This window comes from Pseudopodoces humilis, chromosome 3 (assembly GCF_049639895.1).
Source record: "Pseudopodoces humilis isolate 2021_Gansu_Grassland_sample_001 chromosome 3, ASM4963989v1, whole genome shotgun sequence".
NCBI classification, from domain to species: domain Eukaryota; kingdom Metazoa; phylum Chordata; class Aves; order Passeriformes; family Paridae; genus Pseudopodoces; species Pseudopodoces humilis.
The window spans coordinates 46,943,142-46,960,089 of NC_142202.1; the positions used below are offsets into that span (position 1 = coordinate 46,943,142).

Below are 16,948 nucleotides of genomic sequence, written 5' to 3' on the forward strand. Positions count from 1 at the left end.
ATTTAAGGTTTGCTCCCTTTCTTTCTCCCCTCTGCAACCAAAGAGCTTAACTCAGCAACTGAAACATATTTAAATCTCAAAAGCTCTCAGATGAGTACATTTACTGTTCAACAAAAGCACCTCCCTGCATGATGAAGACACTGATTCCAAGTTTAATTCTGTATTCCTGGCATGCAAACCTGGACACATTATACAACATTTCTATTTACTGACTAAGGTTTATAATTCATTGACCAATCCAGCGATCAGTTGTGACAGGAAAGTTAGTATCTCCTACTTTAGACTAAAGGATATTAATAGAAACTTTCTCAGCCTGATCTCAAATTCACATATGTTAATTCACTTATTAAAACCACCCCAGTAATGCAATACACATTATAGCTGAACAACTCAATGTCTCTTAACCCATAGTTAATTACTTGATGATCTTTAACGTATTAGGGGACTGTAATGAAGTAATAAATGGTAAATCAACTATTTTTCCTTCAGTGACCAATTTCCTCATGTGGAATGGCTAAGCACACACTTGTGGTAAGAATCCCTCCTCCTTGGGAACTTTCAATATCTATTTACTGGACATCTTCAAATATCAGTAAAAAACTGAACATTTTAATACTCCTATAGGATGAGGAAAATGTCACATTTTCAAATTGTACCTTGCAGACACTCAGCTCTGCTGAGAGTCTCAACTTAAAAATACTTTATTTGGCAATGTATTTGAAATTAAACTGTGTCTGCTCCAAAAACGAAAGAAGCATTTACTGGAACCATCCATCCCCAAAGCCTTCAGCTCCCAAGGGCATAGAATCCAAATTACAAGTGAACACTCACCTAAATTTCTGGAAAGCTGTAAAAAGATATATTCATGGCCTGAAGTTTTAAAAACATAACCTATGATGTACATGCTTAGTTATCTAAATAAGTGACCTGGTCTTCAGTACTTACAGTTTGGATTAGGATGAACAGGAGGCTGCTTACAGATCCACTTTCTTTAAAAATTAGGTCACTATTCGATGTACAGAGGAACCTAATTTTGTTGCCATTTTTAATAATATTTTTTCCTAATACATTGCTACCTATTATCTTCAGATTTTGCTGTCCAAGCACACCTCAGTAATTACAATGTGTAATTTATTTATAAACACCCAAGACACAGGCAAATAAACAATAAACTGTATTTTTTAATACAGTTCATATTAGAACTACATAGTTTTCATGATAAGTAATTTTCCACATGGTGTATATTAGAAATAAGAGTTCTAAACTAGGTACATCTTTGGGTCTCAATCTGATAATAACCATTGCACAACCATCAATAAAGTCTCCTCTGCTTCACTGAGATTCTCTCACTGTAAATAATTACACTTGCTGGACCAAACAGAGGATATAAATGGCAAGGTAGGCTTTGATGAGTCTTTGAATTTTGGGAGTTGCTTTTTTTTTCTTTTTTCCTCAGATACACTCCAAAATATAACTTTGATAAGCTTCTCAGAAACTTTGAAAAAGGTAGCAACACATTAATTTCAATATCAGCAGCTCTTGCACAGGAATTACATGGCATGTGATTATGTTTTAAACAGTGGGATGGTGAAATAAGACATGACAATGATGCATTCATTAATATAATGCATAATTTCCGAAAGAAATAGAAAATATTTCTACACTGACCATAGTCTGTGTTTTCCGGCTCCCAACAATTTGATGGCCAAAAATAGGGCGTCTATAGAGAAAACAAAGAAGTAGGAAACTCAAGTTAGACAATGCAAGCAAGCATTATACAGTCCTTGGATTGTTACTGGTTTTCAGAATAAATTTATATTTTTTGTAGATCTATTATACTGTTAATTTGACATTTTTGAAATAGGCATCAAAACAGAAAATTACATGTATACATCCATTTATGTACAAATAAATATATCTGTTTACATCTTCCCTAGAAATACATCTCTCACGTGTCCTGGAGAATCGGGTTTAGAGTTATACAGACAGAAGATGCTTTGAAGTTCATTCAGTTCTTGATTTTGGAGAGTTTTCATTCACAGGTTAATATTCAATTATCTTTCCTAGGTGTTATTTGTTTAAAAATGCCACTAAAAACATCCTGTTTTCACAAAGACATCAAAGTCTACTTTTTAATAATTGTCTACTGGTTGTGATTTAAAACGTGATTTTTTTTTTTTTTTAAGGGAAAGACAATAAAGTACCAAAACCTACTTCAGCACTATACTTATTAAGACTGTGCAACATGTATTGTTAAAATAATTCACTTCTAAGAAATGGAGAATGTGACTGTATAGATATTTTTACAAAATTACATGCTAATTACTTCATTTTTAAAATAGCAACTTTTGGTTAAAATTTATTATAGTTTTTTTACAGAGCACATAATCCTCATACAGGCCATTCACTCAAGAGTTGGACTCGATAATCCCTGTGAGTTCCTTCCAACTCAGAATATTCTGTGATTGAGTGACTGATCCATATATAAACACATACACAAAGATACAGAGAATTATATAATATTTGAGCAGTTGAATGAAAAGCATTAAATCTGTGAAGTGGTTTGAGTGGCATTTCAAAACACAGGTGGTTCTTCAGGAAAACCTTCTGCTCTACTCTCTATTTCTTGGGTTTTTTTCACAAAAATCTCCCAGCTGCAAAAATGGAAACCTCTTTGCTGCCCACTTCAAAATTGTTTTAAAATTAATCTGGAATCCAACAGGGTTGAAGGGTGACACATTCACACCAATTGTCAAACTAAATATATATTGTGAAAAATCTCGTGGTATTGTAACATCGACACATCAAATTTAATAGAAGCAATTTTCTTGCTTCTTGCTTGCTATTTATCAAGCAACAGCAAGGAGCTAAAGGATAAAAAAAGGAACTATCACAAGCTACCTTCAAAGGCTAAGATGTGTTTCTTGCAAGCTCTTTTTTACTTTTTAAGGCAGCAACAATAAGTAGTTCTCCAATCAACCATTCCTTCACAGTGCCACTGAAGTAAAATTGACCAGCAGAAGCAAATATAAGTACAAATAAAAAGATTAACCCCTAAAGAAAGAATGCAGTACTCAGCACATTTTGGAGAAGCAACTATTAAACTTTATAGTGTGATCCATATAAAGCAAAAAGTCACTGTCATTGAAATATACAGTTTACAAACTCAAGAAGTGAGAACAGTCCTTCTTTAGAGGCACAAAATGTATATCCAGAGAGGCCCAAGAAGAAAAGCACAGATACATCATTTCTCTTCTAAAAGGAAGGTAAACCTCTGTTTACAGGTTCAAGCTGTGCTTCTGAAAAAAGTATGCAGTGAGGGTTACTAAATACATAGAAACCATATCTGCTCAGGCAGCACTCCAGTTGAAACTCTTCGAGTTGTGGGCACACTTGCTGCAAAGTTCATATTAAAGCTCCTTGTGCACACTTAGGATTTCTCTTGACAAATTGCAGATTCTCCAATCCCAGATGAGATTAAAAACAAATTTAATCTTCTGATTTTGAGAAAAATCACAAACCTTGCTTTCAGCACTCATTTCACAACAGGCTGTGAATAAATACTGTATATTCACAACTATGTTAGTGATGTTAGAGGAGGACTCTGTTGTTTCATACATAAATGAAAAGCTGTGTGTGGCCAGAGTACTGTTTTCAGTATTTAGTTGAAATAACATATTTAACTTTTACTGAAACTTGCATTTTGGTGGTGAAGGCAGCGTGGGCACTACACACAATATGGGAAAAGGGACAGGATCTTCAGTGTTGCGAAACGTTGTCACTTTAGCCTGCTAGGAGGCAGAGATGACCAAGGCTTTTCTGAAGGACAAAAAGGTGCAACCTAAATGCAGAGAAGAGATTGAGGAAAAAAGCAGAAAATAATTCACTGCCTACTAAGGATGAGTGTAAGACTCCCTGCGCCAGGGAGATAAAAGCAGAAAAGTTAAAACAGAACATGAGTTTTAATTAGCAAAGCACATGATGAGCCATATTAAAAGGTTTCAACTATGTGTGATAAGGTAAGCCAAAAAGAAACCCCAGTAGAAGGCAACCATTACAATATGAGAAAGGGGTTCAAATAACAGCTAGTACAGAGAAGTACAGAAGATTATTAAATGCCTCCCTTGTTTGAGTCTGCAGAAGGAGGGAGACAGTGGGCAGATAAAGGTCTTTCTGCCCAGGGAATGTCACAGAGGTGTGAGGTCTCCTTGCCGAAGCTCTGAGCTGGGCAGGCACAAGCTGCCTCTGAACTGCAGGCCATGACCCTGCCTGCCTGGCGCTCGGATGCGTTTAATGGGACTCACTGAGAAGCGCAGCTCATCTGCTCAGGCACTGCAATGTGGCCAGAGCTGGCCTCCAGCCAGCTGGCTCCCAGAGGGAACAAAGTTCAATTCTGCCTGCAATCAGCTCTGCCAACATGCCCAAAATTAATTTGGACATGGAGATAAGGCTACAGGGCAAAGCACGGAGCAAAAAAAAAAAAATTCAGGGAGGGAAACGTTTTTATGAGGTCAGACAGTTCAGGTTAGAAAGCTGATGAAATTCAGCACAGAAAGCTTAAGGATTTCTTGTGTTTTCACATGGGTAAATTGTGTTTATTTCCAAAAAAGCAAAAAAGCCTCTCCAAGTTAAAGAATGACTCCTGGTTCCTCAGGACTGTGATTTATATGCATGTGTAAATACTATGATGGAATTCTTTCTCTGGTATTTCTTTCTCCCTTTATCTCCAGTACTCTGTAACAATGACTATCTAACTAGTAAGCATTATCAAAAGTACTAAATTATCTGCATGATGTTTAAAGGGATGCAAGTTACCTGAAGGGTAATTTATAAATGAAAAAAAAATTCATTCAAGTAACCTTTGGAACATGGACAGTTATTTAAAAAAAAAAGTATAAAGCAGAGGAGCTTCAAAAGATAACAGCAAAGGGAAGAAATGTATTTCCGGAAAAGGTAAAAAGCTTAAATTTTCTCTTTTATAATGTTTCTACATTACTCCCTAGATTGAAGAGCTGCAATACACTATATGTTTCCAATCTTTGAAAGCTAAAGGTTACTAATATTTGGATTTTTCAAAAACACATTAGGTCACTGACAGTGTAAAACCCCTACTAGAGGAGAAATAAACATTAGATGCTATGTATTTTGACCAAGGCAAAGTCCTACTTTCTTAGCAGCGAGTGAAGACTTATGGTATCACCCTAAGATATGTTCTCAAAGGCAGCTACATGCAGCTGCTGATAAAGTTGTATTTGAAGAGTAGATATCTATTATTCACTTTCAAAACAGGAAATGGCATTGTTGTGTGCAGAGATAAGGGAAACTCTCCTAAAAACAGGCAAAAAATAGGGATAAGGGACAGATTAAGATTTAAACAGAAAAAAAGTCCAAAATACCAAGGTAAAAAAAACCTTTGAGAAAAAAATCTTTGAAAATAAACCTGAAATCAGTTTCTGACTAATGGACTTTTGCAATGCTGTGATTGTATGGACAAAAAGCACCAACAATAAACATCTATGTAGTTAAAATGACTGATGTTATTCCAAAGGAACATTCCACATTTTCTTGTCTAATTGCTTGGTTTTAACAGTCATAAAATTCTGGTCTCAATCTGAAGCTTACCTTGTTCCTTATTACAGACATCAAACAGTTTAATCACATAACATGTGACTATAATGCATGTGCTGATTTTACATTTCCATTTCTGTTTCAAAAGTCTCCACACAATTTCACGCTCCAGATGTTTAACAGTCTCTGAGAAGAATTTGCTAGAGAGGTTATCCATTAAGACTACAGGAGAAAGATTTGCCTTGTTCCACACAGAAGGATTAGGAAATAAGAAGAGTCTGATAAGAAGATCCCTGGTCTCATGGAATGAGGTCAGGAATGAGAAACGGAGGTGTGTGTAAAGGAGAAAGCTGCCTGCTCTCATCTGATCTATTAAAAATATCCCACAGCAATGCAGGGAGGCTCTGCTCATATAAATTACCTTTTAAATAGCCGGACTATGCAAACAAAGCTTGGTTCAACTATTTGTTACAAATCACATGTCCAAATACACTGTAGAAGAATTATAGCATGCCTTGCAATATATTAATTCCTATATATATTCCGATATACAAATATTATACCATCTGTGTGCCTGGATTCATGATCTAGAAGCTCCTAAATGAAGGTTTCACCCAGGAGAGCTATGACATGTACCACACCACCACCATCTTCAAAGAGAAGATTATGAAGTACTGATGTGGTTTGGTTATCTTTCATGACTGTAGAAAACCTGAAGGAATTATCATACTTAAGAATTTTACTTTTCCCCAGAAGGAAATGTGAAGCAGTTCATCATGAAGAAGTATTAAAGAGGGAACATTTGTCATTTTGCCATGACATCCCACTTACAGCTGAAGGAAGGTGGGTGGTAGAGTGGTTATGGGAAAGTCAAGGACTGTTTATCAGCCCAGGCAGAAATAATGCTGCCAGTTTTTATCAGTATGCTTTTGAGGCACTTTGTTTAATTGTAGGTTTAATTTGAATTGGCAGCCAGAACAAGTCAGGAACTAGAGAAATGAGGCTTACCTAGCACTGCAGATGTGATCGCAGGTACATTTAAGCCTCCAGAACAAAACAGTTTACAAGACCTTTATGCCCTTTAACCAGGAAACTGGTTTTGCACACACAAACACATACTGGCTCTCTTGTGTTATACATTAATATCATTAAACCTAACCACATAAATCCATAATCCTCCTGTAATAAAGTCATCTAAAACAAAATCCTGTAACATAGCACATATTCCTCAATAAATAAACCAGCAGCAGTGAGTGCTATGCATTGTAAGGTATCTAGTGATAAAGTAAATAGATCTGCTTTGATTTTACCTCAAAATTAATCAATAATAATATATGAGCTAATGGAACAGCCACTTGTAAAAATCAGTTTTGCCCATCAACTTTTACAAAATATGATTAATTTCTATGAATTAAACTGTATGACCAAGGAGGGGAAATCACTTAAGCATCTTTCAGCTACCTCTTGTTGATAGTAGTAAGAAAAGAGTTGTTGTCTCTGAAGCTGCTTCGTTCCACTCCACAAAATTTTTTAAAATCCAATTACTTGGATGGGAGAGGAGTATTCATGTCACTTATAAACTTTTGCATATTACTGCTATTCTTCTCTCAGGCACCAGGGAGTCTTTATAAACAGCAGAATTCAAGCCTTTGCTAAAGAGTAGTTATGCAAAATCTCAATTGCTTTGCATGATGGACAGCAGATTTCACTGTCATTGTGTTTTACATTCGTTTGACAAAAATGATTTCTTGGTAAAGTAAAAAGGTAAGATTGCTAGTCTAGTACTGTCAAGCCCATACAGGAAGCAAGTAGTGCTCCATGATCAGAATAATTAAAAATAGGTTGAGGAATTTGGAAACAAGATTTTGGCTTTGTGACTCATTTTTTCTAACTGAAAAGAGGATGAGCATGGAAAACAGTGTGGAGAAAAGTGTGCCTGAGTAAGGAGCTAAAAAAATCAAAAGTGGCACTGATAGGGCAGTCAGAAAGACACGTGGATTTAAAACCTTTTTCCCTCAGAAACCTTAATGGAGCCTGCATATGCCAAGCCTGAGCTGAAAAGACAATGAATTAGTTATCACACCTGCAACTGACAAAGAAAATCTGCCGAATGCTGCATAATATAAGTTGCTTCTTTTTAATTTCTAAAACCTGGCTTCAACTAAGATCCTTCCCTCAAGGTACAGTAGATGATCCAGAAAGGCTCTGGAGAGCAGCTGAAGAGCTCTGATATTCAGCTACAGACTCAGCCTTCAGAATGGCCAGAGGTCGGTCCAGAATGAGCCAAGAAGAAGCTGGCTCAGTAAGGCTGACTCAAAGAGATGTGTAAAGCAAAGCAATTCCACCTGAGACACGAGGTGTCCACAACACTTCACACTCAAAACTACTTTGCAACATAGATATTTCAAGATCCTTACTGTGACTGCTATATAATTTTATCCCCAATTTAGGCAAAACAACACCAGAGAGGTTAAATGCATTTGTCAAGAAAGTGTTCCCAGTGGCAGAACAGAAGACATCAAAGTCCACACCTTCATCTTTCCAAGGTACATGAATTTTGCTGCTATTTTCACCAGACTCATGCTTTCACAAGAAACTGTTTCTGTTTTTACACTTTTTCTCAGATATTTGTGCCTTTCATCTGAAAAGTTACAAAACAACAGCAAGACCTAACTCTCATCTCAGAAAATTAATTTATGTTAAATCATGAATTAATTTCATTTAAAAATGGGAGTGTGACTATCACTAGTCTCAGGTATACTAGGAGTTTGTTTACAGCCAAAAGATACTGGGAAATCTGGGAAACCTGTAGAGAAAATGAGCATATTTTTCTGCAGGATGATATTACAGAAGCTTACTAGCTGAGAAGGCAAGTCAGGCATTCCTCACCAAGCTGGATATATTACTGTTTGTGTGGACATAATTGAAACATCTCCATGAGTAATCTCTGGTCCAGGGAAGATATGCTTTCTAAGATGCAGCTTGCTTTTCTTATTTGGGCCTCTGATATTTATTTGCTCTCAGGAAGAGGAAGAGGTGAGTAAATATTCAGCTCCTTTTTTGGTCACAGGTTTAAATTACCAGGAAAAGGCAACACAGCTGTTTCTGCTTTTTCTTATTGAGACTAATATAAAAATCCCTCTCTTAATAAGGCAATTAATATTTAGATTCATCTCCTTTGAATTAAATTGATATCACAGGAACTAAACTAATTAACACCTGAGTAGGTCACTGAACAATCCAGATTATTTTTTTATTCCACATTATTTAAAAAAGCTGATGTAACTATACTCTTGCCTCCTGATTGCAAGAGTAATAACTGAAAAAGTATAATTTTTGCCCATAAAAGGGCATTTGTCCAGATGAAGCACAATCTCCACTGCTTTTAGCTATTTCTATACAACAGAAGGTGGTTTAAAACAAGCTAGAGATAATTTTACTGTCAGGAGGGAATGTGTCACCCTTTGGAAAGCAAAACACCAAGCACATGGAGAACATTACTATAGCTAGTCTGTTTTTCGTAGGTTAGGTCTTTGTATTGAAAAGACTTCTCTGCAGGCGTGGCTTCTGAACTTTTCAGTGCTGGCAGGTGCATGGTTTTCTCCTGTCATCAAAATAACCACAAATTTGTGAATCCTGTCCAGTACTAAGAGGGCACTATTTGCAAAGAACCTGAATGTCTATTCTAGTGCAAAATTCACACATTTTCAGTCAAACTTTCCTCCCCCTTGAATATGTTCTCTTCATCTTCTAATTTAACAGTTCAGTAACAGATTTTATACTAGCCTTATTTTGGTGGGGAATGTGGAGATATTACCACAAAAATTTTGCTGTTATAACTCCAGTTAACAGTATGTCACAACTATGAATTTTTTCTCATCCTATACATTAGCAGCTTAAGTTCCACTGTCACAACAGCAAAGTCACATCGTTGGCATAGGAATAGCAATGGAAAAGGTACCACAGAAAAGCAATCAAGCCAAACACTGCAGATTGAAGTACTGAGCAACACTTGATTAAAGCTTCTTATTTCATATACGTTTGTCAAATAGGTGCCAAACCCTTAACTTATGTAAATAAACCGAGAAGATTTTACAGTCTAGCCCTCACTGAAGCTTTGTGTCCAAACATATAGGCTATGGACCTCTCTGAGGAGAGCTCACAGCAGAGTAGCTGCAGTACTCCCAGTGGTCCACGGTGAAGCTAATTCTAGTCTGTACTTTCCTTCAGTCAGACAATCATGCCAGCACAGGTGCTTATTTTTTGTGCTAGAGATGGAGGCAGGCCAGCAGCTGTGCAGAATTCAATAGCTAGCACTCCTGTAATTAAGTACCGTTCTCTACAAAATTAAGTCCTTGTATATTTTGTCCTTCTGGACACTGCTTATTCAGATACCAAGCCAAGAACTGGAGCCTCAACCACTCCATGATTCCTTTCCACTTACCTCATATGCACATCAGCAAGCCCCTTCAATCATGTGCCATCTCTCTTCTTTACACTGAGCTCTGAGGAGAATGAAGCCTCATGAACTTAAAAAACCCCTTTTCCTTCAAATACTCTCTCCAGGATCAAAGGTAACTGTGGATCTAGGAGAGGTGGCTTGGAATGCTTGCTCTTAGTATTACCCATGTACACATCTAACTTTCTGTTCTGCTGAAGAATAACTTTTTTGCAGTCTGACTCACAAGATCTAAATATGAAAACAGGATAATATTGTTTGCATGTATGCAATAATAATTCTCTTCCTTGCCAGACTATGCTGTGCATATTTAACTATGTTCATGCTAAGATTTTGATTTATACAAATATTACAAGTCTTTCTCTTCCCTTACATGGGTCTGTAGGACTTAAGCCAAGATATTGCTGGAAGTATTGTACAGAGATAAATATAATACAATGTTTGAAACTATGACTGGTCTCCAATCTGTACTTTTATTCTGCATTTGAAAGATCACAATTTCAGCATTATTTTATTCTTGATGGCTTCTTATTTAAACAATCTTTTAGATGAAGTTTAGATCTATATATTTTGAAGACAACATATTTTGTTCTACCAGATATTATTTTGCTGAGTATTTAATACAGTTAGAAGTAACAGAGAAGAATTAACAAACTCAATTTCATAGCCATAGTTGTCATACCATTTCAAAGCAATAAATACCTAAAAAAGAGCTTGGAGCAGCTGTTGGTGATACTTACCAGGAATACCACCTAATAGAAAGTGCAGTACAGAACACAGCCACCATTTTCAAAAGTGGCACATGACAAGCAAAGTGAATTCTTTCCATTGAATTAATAATCTGGTATTTTGCAGACATATTTGTTTCAAGTCATTAGCAATGTTGTTCTGCAAAATTCTAGCCAACTAGTCATTATTAGAAAAACACTTCTGCTCCCAGGGCCTTAGTTTGAAATTTAATATAATAAAAATTAAATTAAAAACCTATGTCGGTTTCTGAATAATATATATGCAAGAGTAGATGTAGACATATGTACATATTTATGCTTCCAGATTGCTCTGAACCATCTGCATGTTTGTTTTATGCAATGAGACTGACAGATCAACGTAAAAATGCCTCTGTACTTGCTAGAAGAATACACACTACTCGGATACTACTGAGTCACCAGTAAGGAAATTCTCACAAAAGAAGAAAAATAAATATTACCCTCCATTATTTATCAGATTTCTGCTGTAAACTTAATATTTAAAATATCTCCCCATTTCCAAATTCAGACTATACTCAGAATAAGAGGCAATAATAATTTAGTTTACTATGTTTCAAAAAGAGCACATTAATTTATTTCATGAGAGATAGTTCCACAGTCAGCATTATCACACTTTTATTCCAGATATCAAAATAGTCATTACCATCTAAACACTTCCCTTAAAATTTATAAATAAAATCATTTGACCATTTAATATTTTTAGCACAATTCCTACTCTTTACCAGGTTATGTGAGAAACAAAGTATGATTAAATTTGCTATGAACTTTTCTGTAAGGTCTTTGAACCTCCATTTGCGCAAGTCAAGAACATATTGAAAATACGTACCTGGAATCGATAAAAGGTGCCATCATCCTTCAGTGTTAGAACATGGTCTGAGATTGGAAAGAAATAGCCATGTGCTGCCATCAGAGTTCCCAAATGCAGAGCTTCAACTGTTTCAAGAAAAAAAGAGATAAACTTAAAAAGTTAAATAACTTCTTTTCAGCAATTTAGTTTTGTTTTTAAGACTCACCTGATATCCTGCAGATAGCCACTTTGTTCTCAAAGTCCTACCATCATGAAAGAGCTGTCTTTTTCTATGTAATATAATGATGCAATCAAAAAACACTGCACTTTCCTTAACAAATAGCTTTTATATGTCCCACTTGTAGCTGCGGTTCCACTACCTATACAGACATTAAAAGGTAGCCTTAATGTTCACTTGCTTGTTCTGAAGCTGAAAACAGCTATCACTTTTACCTTGATGGTGCAGCCTGCTTTTCTTCTTCAGAACAGTTTCTGATTACATGTTAAAATAGTTGATTCCAATTACATGGTATCTTTCTCAGTAGCTTTATCAGAGCCACTGTAAAGGATAGAGATTTCCTCAAAAATTTATTACTGGAAAAATAGCAAAGGGTAACAGGTTCCTAGAACAGTTGAGGTAGGAAGGTACTTGTGAAGGTCATCTTGTCCAACTCCCTCACTCAAGCAGAGAAACCTTAAGCTACTTGCCAAAGACCTTTTACAAGAGTTTTTTGAATAACTCAAAGGAGTGAGACACCACAACATCTCTGAATAATGCCCAGATTCATACTCATCCTCTAAGAAGTGCTCATTTGTTCCTATTGCCTATAATTTGGCTTTCAGCAATGGCAAGCACAGATTTGTCTTGTCCTGACTCTTAAAAACACCACCGCAGCACCCGACCAGCAGTCAAGCACCATCACGCAGAAAGAAATCAGAGTCCTGACACCCATGCTCTTGCTCACAAACACAGAAAAAGACATTCACTTATGTTTCACCCATTATTATTTTCAATGTGAGAAGGCTTATTTATTTACCCATACTTCATCAGCATCCTAAAATATTCCCTCCTTCCCTCCTTCACCCTTTGCTCACCAGAAGACATAGACTTCCATAGGAGATACAAGAGAAGCAGCAGAACGTGTTTAGGCTAACCCAAAGCCAGCAAGCATGTGAAAGGAACAAGAAAGGGGACCTAGACAGTACTTATCTGAGAGCACATAACCCTACAGGGTTTATTTGATACCAAATATTTATTGCCATCCCTGTGTTCAGCAAACTGGTTCTTGTCCCTCCAGCCAGAGCCATTACCTATAATACAACACATCCTCTCTGGCAGTGAGGTCTCCAGACTGATGTAAAACTCCACAATGCTGTTTAGACTTTCCCCAGTTGCAAGTCTACAAGAAATCTCTCTAACAGAAGAAAGGAACTTGCTTTCTTCCTTGTGCCTGAGATGTCTGTAAATCCACATTTGAACATTACCTGAATTATAAAAAGTTTATATATTGTTGTTATTCATTCATTTCAAGTTGCCAAATACTATTATCCCTTGAATCAGAAATTTTGAGTCAATGCTTTCTGTAGTGTGTCAGTCACTGAGATATTTTTTTACTGTTTCAATTCATCTGCCTTTTAATTTTATTAAGCTTTCCTTTGTTCTTCACATTGCACCTTATTGGCAATTCAATTTTTTTTTTATTTTTGCATGTATTATGTATCTTGGTGGAATTAAAGAAAAACAAGAAAGAATATGTGCTGACTCTTCTAGAGAAAGGCTTTTTCAGACAAGGGTGACAGAGCTTGCCAGGGAGCTCTGACACAGATGAGAGTGCATTCTCTTTTGATTTAGTATACACTAAATAGGCTCCAGGTTTTTTTCATGCACTTCCTAGATTCTGAATAGTAATATTTTTCAATATCACAAGGAGCTCATATTTCCTTTTACCCAGCAATTTTTAGAGCATATCTGGACTACTGTGTCCAGTTATGATTAACATGTCTATTGCAGCACAAAAAAGACATCAGCAAACTTTGAGTGAGTCAGGTGGGAGTCCACCAAGATCACTAGGGCTGGAGAATGCACCCTATAAGGAGAGGCTGGAGAAGCTGGGCTTGGTCAGGCTGAAAAAAAGGAGGTTTTGGAGGTGTCTAGAAGTACCTTTCCAATGCCTGAAAGGAGATTTCAAAATGAGGGAGCAAAGATCTTTGTGGAGTTGCAGAGCAATAAAATATAAAAATAAAAAAATGAAGAAATAAATTAAAGAGAAAATGGTAATAAACCAAATCAGGTATAGTTCTGATTTTCAGCCAAGCAGCGGAAGAGGCTGCCCAGATACACTGTGTAATCTGCATCCTTGGAGGGTTTCAAGACCTGAACAGATAAAGTTCAGGGCAACACATTTGACTTTACAGTTTACACTGACTGGAGCAAGGAGCTGGACTAGAATCCTCCTGAGATCCCTCTCAGCTTGAATTATACTACAGCTCTGCAACCTTAGATGGGTCAAACAGAAGTGGAATACACAACATAAAAAAGGGAGGAAGACAAGAGGAGAAGAAGATATTTGAAAGCTCCTGCCAGAACCTATACTCCAGGCAAGGTGGGATACAGCATCAGTAAGAGCTTGTATTTCTCTCACTGACCATTGAGTCATATAAGCAAATATAGAGTCACAATAGTTCTCCATAAAAAAATGGAGTCACTTGCCCTTCTTCAGAAGTCAATTAAGGTTATCTAAGGTCTGAATTAGTCCCAACAGCAGCCTATATCTCTTATCCAGTTATGTATGGAGAGTAAGGTGATTATCCTCTTACCTCAGGCAATCTCATTCAGCTGGAATCCACACTAACACAATGTTAAGGTATATCTTTGTCTCTTCAACCACTAAGCCTTAATATGGACATATAAACTTCTCTTTTTATTTCCTTAACTAATACACAATTAATTTTCATTTTTTATGGCTGTCAATCCATCAGTTTCTTTCATAATTACACGAATATAAATGCATAAATATTCCCTTTTAGTATCCACCTAAGTTCCACTGTAGCTCACACTTTGAGCTTTACAAAATGTTACCCAGTGAGTAACACCCACAAGTTTGTATTCCTGCTTCACACCAGGCTGGCAGAGGCCTAATGCTGGTGCTCTTTGTGCAGCAGCAGTAGAACTACAGCGCAGAAATAAAACCCAGGTCTCAGAAGGTTTCTAATCTTCAAGCAAGAGGTTGTCCAGTGTATTACAGAGGCAACGCTTCGATATCCATCTCAATTTGCTAAAATCAGACTGAGAAAATAACTACTGTAAGAAGCCAATGAAATACATCAGTAGTATTTAGGAAACAAATCCATGAGCTTGAAAAGGAAAATGACTAAAGCAGACTAATCTGACATGCTTAAACTCCTAGAATTCAAATACAGATAGCTTCTGTATTTCCCAGCTATTCCTGTGTATGAAGTTAGAGGATTTTAATTTAAGAAGCACATTTCATCTCGAAAAATGGCAAATGTAGGTTGGGAACATCAAAAACGTCTATGAAGTGAATTAGATAAGAAGAAAAATGAAGTCTGAAAGAATGTTTTTAGACATACTGGTTGCCAGGTGAAAAGAGTAATGTTTATATGTATTCAGAATACAAACTCCAAAAATTGGAGGAACAGAATTAAAAAAAAAAAAACAAACTGTTCTTTTAGATGGCAAGATGTGCACAAATGCACACAGAAGTGTGGTATCTACACAACTATTATTTCACAATCCTCAGCCACTGTGTATAAAAACCACAGAACGTAAACAACAACCCCAGTCACACCCAGACAGCCTCGCTGAGAAGGCAGAATTCAAATGGCAGTCAGTGCTATGCAAGGAATACAAACTTCAGCCAAAGGTGTCACGTAAAAAATCTGAGGAAGACAAAGCTCCTGAAGGTGTAACTGGCAAAACAGAGTAGACTTTGGCTTCCTCAACTCATCAATTATCCGATTTGAGGTTCCAGATACTTCTTAGTAATTAAACTGTGGAAAAGTGGAGTGGCACATTCAGAAAACAAATGTACCAAAACCACTGTTTTTTTTATAGGTAAAAATAGGAAAGTGTTGAGAGCAACTATAGCCAATGGAAGAATTCCTCAGGTGAAAGACAAAAATGCATTTTTATGAGCCCTTGCAATTAAACAGGATGCAAAATATTTTATATAAAATCAAAATACTGCTTTGGATGTAGGTTTTATTCTTAATGTGCATATTATTGTTGGGCTAAAAGCTCAGAAAAAGCTAAAAATTCCATATTTCACTCTGCTGTTGAACTTTATTTAGTTGAGTGGGTGAAGTGAACAACACATGTACATAGATTGATTAGAAATCATTTTTATGAGATGTTATATTGCCCAGCCATCTGCTGTGCCATTACAAGACAGTGATCTTGACAGATTAAATGTCAGTCACTTTTAATATACCTTGTTATACAAGATTCAGATATTTTCAATGCTTTGGGACAATGTAAACTGACAAAATCTAAGGAATGAAAAACATACCCTAGTGGTTGAGTTTTGAGTTTATTTTCTTTTTACACATAGTGCAGCTTTCTCCTTACTGCAATAATTATTGCATGGATTGCTGACAGTTTGTTAAGCTTAAATTACAGGGTATGGTAGTATTGGTGGAACAAGTTGTTTCTTATGAAAATGTCCACAGGAGGGAATTAAAAAGGAAGAATGTTTCTTGTTTTTCTATGGAATAAACATATTTCTGTGCTTTGAAACCCCTCAAAGGATATGTTTTCAGTGATTAGTGTGGATTCTGTTTTTTCTTACACATCTCAGGTCTACATGTGATGTGGTATCTGTATTTATTTTTACTCTGAAGTCTCTAAAACACTTTATGGTATCATACCAATATAGTCTCAAAACTTCTGAAGCTCCTTGCAGTAATCTCTGAGGGAGTGAGGAAAGAAAAATAGAGTATTTTCCAATTGTGCCCCACTTACAAAAGTCCTTTTCTGGAGTCTGTGTATGTGGAAAGATTTCCAACAAATAACACGACTTGGGGCATTTTGCATCCTTAAAATTACTTTATGATGTAAAAAACAGTGAAAACCCCAAACTTCCCAATTTTTCATATATTTTTAGGATCCAAAAATGTCAAACAAATGAAAACTTCCCTTTCCATGGAACAATAAAGTGTTTGGTATTCTGGGTTATTTGTTGAATAACCATCACAGTACTGAAACACAGTGCTAAGCTACACAGCAGCCTGGAAAAAGAATTAATGAGTCAGAACTTCACAAGAACACATTCATTCTAAGTATCTAATGCCAAGACTTTATCACTTACTCTCACCTCACTCCTGCTGTCATTTCATTGCCAGTGTGAA

The 16,948-nt window shown here is 36.3% G+C and overlaps 1 protein-coding gene across 6 annotated transcripts in view; it reads right to left on the reverse strand.

Annotated features, from left to right (window-relative positions):
* RGS7 (regulator of G protein signaling 7) overlaps positions 1-16,948 on the reverse strand; it is a 241,731-nt gene that overhangs the window by 68,866 nt on the left and 155,917 nt on the right. For all 6 annotated transcript variants that reach the window (XM_005518509.3, XM_088052710.1, XM_088052706.1 and 3 more), the window contains 2 exons: positions 11,621-11,727; positions 1,669-1,720 (listed from right to left, as the gene is read on the reverse strand). In XM_005518509.3, coding sequence (XP_005518566.1) covers positions 1,669-1,720; positions 11,621-11,727 — 159 coding nt within the window. The remainder of the gene's footprint in view (positions 1-1,668; positions 1,721-11,620; positions 11,728-16,948) is intronic.